Source organism: Neodiprion pinetum, chromosome 5 (assembly GCF_021155775.2).
Source record: "Neodiprion pinetum isolate iyNeoPine1 chromosome 5, iyNeoPine1.2, whole genome shotgun sequence".
NCBI classification, from domain to species: Eukaryota; Metazoa; Arthropoda; class Insecta; order Hymenoptera; family Diprionidae; genus Neodiprion; species Neodiprion pinetum.
In genome coordinates, this window is record NC_060236.1 from 13360378 (window position 1) to 13364811 (window position 4434).

The 4434-nt window shown below is 36.6% G+C and overlaps 1 protein-coding gene across 1 annotated transcript; it reads right to left on the reverse strand.

Moving 5' to 3' along the window:
• Nucleotides 1–207: 207 nt before the first annotated feature.
• Nucleotides 208–3856, reverse strand: LOC124220393 (uncharacterized). Its single transcript, XM_046629195.2, has 8 exons — nt 3815–3856; nt 2715–2964; nt 1861–2430; nt 1567–1695; nt 1417–1449; nt 1104–1324; nt 444–603; nt 208–363 (listed from the first exon to the last, which is right to left on the reverse strand). Exons 2-8 carry the CDS (start codon nt 2944–2946, stop codon nt 221–223), a joined length of 1488 nt encoding a protein of 495 aa, XP_046485151.1. The 5' UTR covers nt 2947–2964; nt 3815–3856; the 3' UTR covers nt 208–220.
• Nucleotides 3857–4434: the final 578 nt, after the last annotated feature.

Consider the following 4434-nt stretch of genomic DNA (forward strand, 5'->3'; position numbering starts at 1 on the left):
GAACACGAATAAACTATAAAATAAATCTTTGTACTTTGTACTTTCCAGGTCTTTGATTGTTTGGTATAGACTACCAAAGTAAACGTTAGATATTTAGAAAGGTACGAAGACTAGGCAAGATAATGGGGAAATGAGACCTGCATCTCCTTCTTATGTACCCCATAAATCTGTTTGGGGCATCTTATGGAAACTGTCATGGTTTAGCGCGTCATCATCTGTACTAATTATTAGCTGCAGGATGTGGTTGAGGTCCGTTCTTTTTTGTGTTCTCTCTCTTGAACCGCTGTTTAGCTTGGCGGAACCATTCTGACACCGTATCTTCAAATTCTTTATCTGTACAGGTGTATGACAGTCTCACTCCATCTGTAGAGTTAAATACAAGTTAGTGTCGTATTGATGCCTACTCACTGTTCTGTGAATGTAGCTTTAATAATCACACTAACCTTTGATGGCTGCTGTGACTTTCAAATTTGAAAGTTGAAAATTGGCCCTCAGACCGCACCATGAAGCGTCTTTAGCGAAGTCGTTGGTGAATACTTGTCGCAATATTCTCAAAGTATTTTCTTTGGCACTGTTCCCGCCAATTTGTCCAACATACTTTACCTGAGAGTAACAATATTACCATAAAGATAATTATTTTCATTTGGAAAGTTTATGTATCAAATATTTTGTAAACAAATGCCTGTACATGACTGATCAATTCTCATAGGAACATATTCAACGGTCGTTGCTTCGAAAGGATATTTTGAGAGAAACTCGCTTGAAATTTTGCCAAAATAGTCGGCTTTTGAATCTTTGAATGACTAAAAAAAGACAAATCGTAATACTCTTGCTATGAATTTCCCATGATACAATAAAAGTGATTAAGATTCCCAGCCGTACCTCTTCAGAAAAATTTCCTACACACACACTCTCATCAGAGTTGAATTTTTTACAATACATTTATTACCATAATCAAAGAATGATTGGAGGCATTTTTGATTTTCAGTTGATTCAACCGTCTGTTAATGTTTCAGAATACGAAAAGAAACAATTCTGTCCAAAATTGAATGAGCAGGTCTACTTGCTAATTCCCTTGTAAAAATACATCATGAATCACTCACAAAAGTACTGCAAAAATCTGCATCAGCCAATTTGTTTTCAAACGCTTGTATATCAGCAGTGTTTTTGAATGGAAGATCGTCTGTAACCTTTTTAAAATCTTTTCCGTGACCTACAGTTCCATGTTGACCCACTTTCTTTTCAATCTCAGCTAAACGTCGATCCACTAATTGTTGAGTGACCAATATCTCAGCCAATAGTGTGGTTAATGCCGAGAATTTTTCTGTACAAACACAAATACGTAATCGAAACTGAATACAAAATTCAAGCAGGACTTGGTCACTCTAAAATTTTTTAAAAACGAATCAAGGTTACCCTCTATGAGTATTCTTGTCTTTTCCTGAGAATCTGAAAGCAAAATAATCGTATTGTACTCGAGCCCATGTACTTCCATTGTGAACCATGAATATTATTTTGATCCAAGAAAATTTGCATTGCGTATGTCGCAATTTCTCATATACGTACTATTACATAAGTCAGGGAGACTACCGTCAAATAATATTGAGTGCCCTTCTAGACCCTGATGAGCAGAAGGGTGTAAAGCACTAGCATTTAGGGAAGGATCACCGCGTCTTTTTGTACTGCTTGGAAAGTCTGTAGATAAAAAAAAATACGCTTATCAACCAAATAAAAAATTGGACGGTACCCAATTATCATTCATTAAGGTTATTCTACACTACTAAATCCAAATCATAGACCACTCATGCACACATGCCACCTTTAGGAACTTGTATAAAAAAATACTATCCATATATGTACCTGCAGCTCCATTATCCGCATTTATGTCAAAATCATCTACTACAATATCGATGGGCCAAGACTCAAATGCATGAGGTGTTGACGATAGGTTGGTATCTTTCCCTACGATATGTTTCGCTCGTGCCGGGGGGATACTAATAGTATTCGTATTAGTCGAGTTAAAATCAATGGGTAAATGCTCAATGTCTATTATTGTCTGAGAGTCTGATAGTGGATTACTATTCTTTGTTTGGCTTCGTTTTGATGACTTTGGGATATCTGTCTGATTAGGTATATCAGGGGATGATTTTTTTTTTTGAATATCTGTCTGATCAGGTATATCAGTGGATCGATTTGTAACGGAAGGTTTCATATTCTTCTTTTTATCAAGTTTCGGTGGCTCTGGCATCGAGGTTGTTGTGGGATGTTCACTGTCAGGCGAATCTTCCCTATCGGTAGATTCTTCCCTTACGCGAGGAAGCGGCTGTTTCCTTTTTCTAAGATATGGTTTATCACCTTGACTTTGACTTGAGCTACTCTCACTTTCAGATTTTTTAGTTGAAGCCGCAGACCGAGCTTTCTCCAAATTTTCTGTAAATATGAGAATTGTAAATATTCAATTATGTCTACCTAGCTTGTTACATTACGCTATTAATCGAGTAAATGAATCATATTACGATCTGCTAAATTATCATGATTGGAAGATTTTTTCAAACGCTCAATGACATTCAAGTACTTTAAATTGCATAGTTTTTTTTTGGCATAAACACGAAGCATTCTACAGTATATCACGGAGCTTTAGACGATCACTTAATTTTCAATTGAGTTCACAAAAGCAAGGGGGCCTATTACATGCAGTTTATACAATTATTTACCGTAATAGCCTTCAAATTTAACATGGCAGAGTATCCACTTTCTACTGTCTTTTACAGGGGGCTTTCGTTTTGTTATGTATGATTTTACGTCTGCCGTTTTCGGCCACCAACACTCAGTTTTGGTAGCAGTGAGCCATGTACTTGGAACTTCGGACGTTATATCATCGTCCCCATCACTAAAATCATCTTCGTCGAGAAACGTAACGACAGCGTATGGCCCAGTCAGAGTCATTGTCAGTAAATGAATTCACTAGATAACAAAAGTATAGAACAATATATTATTAACAATGAATTTCATCACTTGAGATCAAGCAGGGTGGCAACAAAAGACCCAAGTTATGCAATCGACATCGCTGAAACATGGTCCATAGTTTCCTTTGAGGACTAAAAACTTTATATTTGTCAATATCAAAATATAAAATTCTGAATTTCTGAGGAAGACGTCGAGTCATGTAGTAGAAACATTAATTGGATATCTAATTCATTCTATCATAGCCTCCCTACCTCAATTAGATGCTCTATTGCTATCTATTGTAAATCTTAATGGATCTCAACAATAAGTTTCATCGAACAATGTACTCAATTACTTCCATTATTTATATTGAAAACTTGAAGAATAGTCGCCGGGTTATGATCATTGAATTTTAATGAAAACCAAGGGATTTTTCGAAATATCTTCTTCTGTAAAATTAAGAAAATCGAAACCACAGATTTTCATCTCTCCAATCGCGCTAACAATATATCATTTGCATATAATATATCGCACGTGCATTTCGAGAATAGTGCGATTTTTTCTCTTACGGTAATTTAAAGTACCTACATACATTTGCCAAATTTAATATTGATCAGGAATTTCTTCCATTTGGGATCAATTACTGTCTGAATCTGCGGGGAATGCGTAATATATACGAGACGAATTTATTATCGGTTGCACACGAGTTGCAAAAATGGATAGGTTATAGAAACGTAAGTAGGTAGCAAATACCATAAGTGGTAACCTAGATCCAGAACTAAATTGAGTCGATTTTAGCTGTAAGCTGATTAAATGTGAAAATTTGAAACAAAACAGAGAAATAAAGGATTATCGGTTCGGTACGTACCTTGCAAACCGCGTGGTGAGATCCGTACACACACGTGTGAGATTTGTTGAAGCTCGGCTTGTAAGAGCGTTACAAAGTGGTGCGTACGTATAGGAGCCTGCGCGCGCAGGGTAGGCTCGCATAGGTGAACTGCTTGCTTAATTACGCGTCGGAAATTCAAATCTCGTGAACCATCGGAAATACGACACTATCTCGCTCGTTTATGGGCATTTTCAAACACTTGTGTTCAATGTGTCTGGCCTCAATCACAACGAATTCGTAACGTTCCTCATCTACTACATTAATACCGACTTCCGAAGAGTCGCAGGGCTTATCGAAGAATAATTTCGAATCCCGATATTTTTTTCCGTACAAAAATATTTTGTTCTTTCTGAGGAAAATACGGTTGACGGCTATAATGTTTTCATTGCGTGAAAGAACACAGTTATCACTTTTTTTTGTACCCAAGAAGAAGTTTTCATACTCTACTGACTTTATAAATCGTCTACCCTCACTGTCTTCTCCGGTGCTGGCAAATTTTATAATCGGATACTCTCTTTGTGCAGGATTTATTTTCAGTTCATTTTCTTCGTGGACCCTGTTGATAAATTGTTGTAAGGGTTTGTTCGATGTTTTAACTT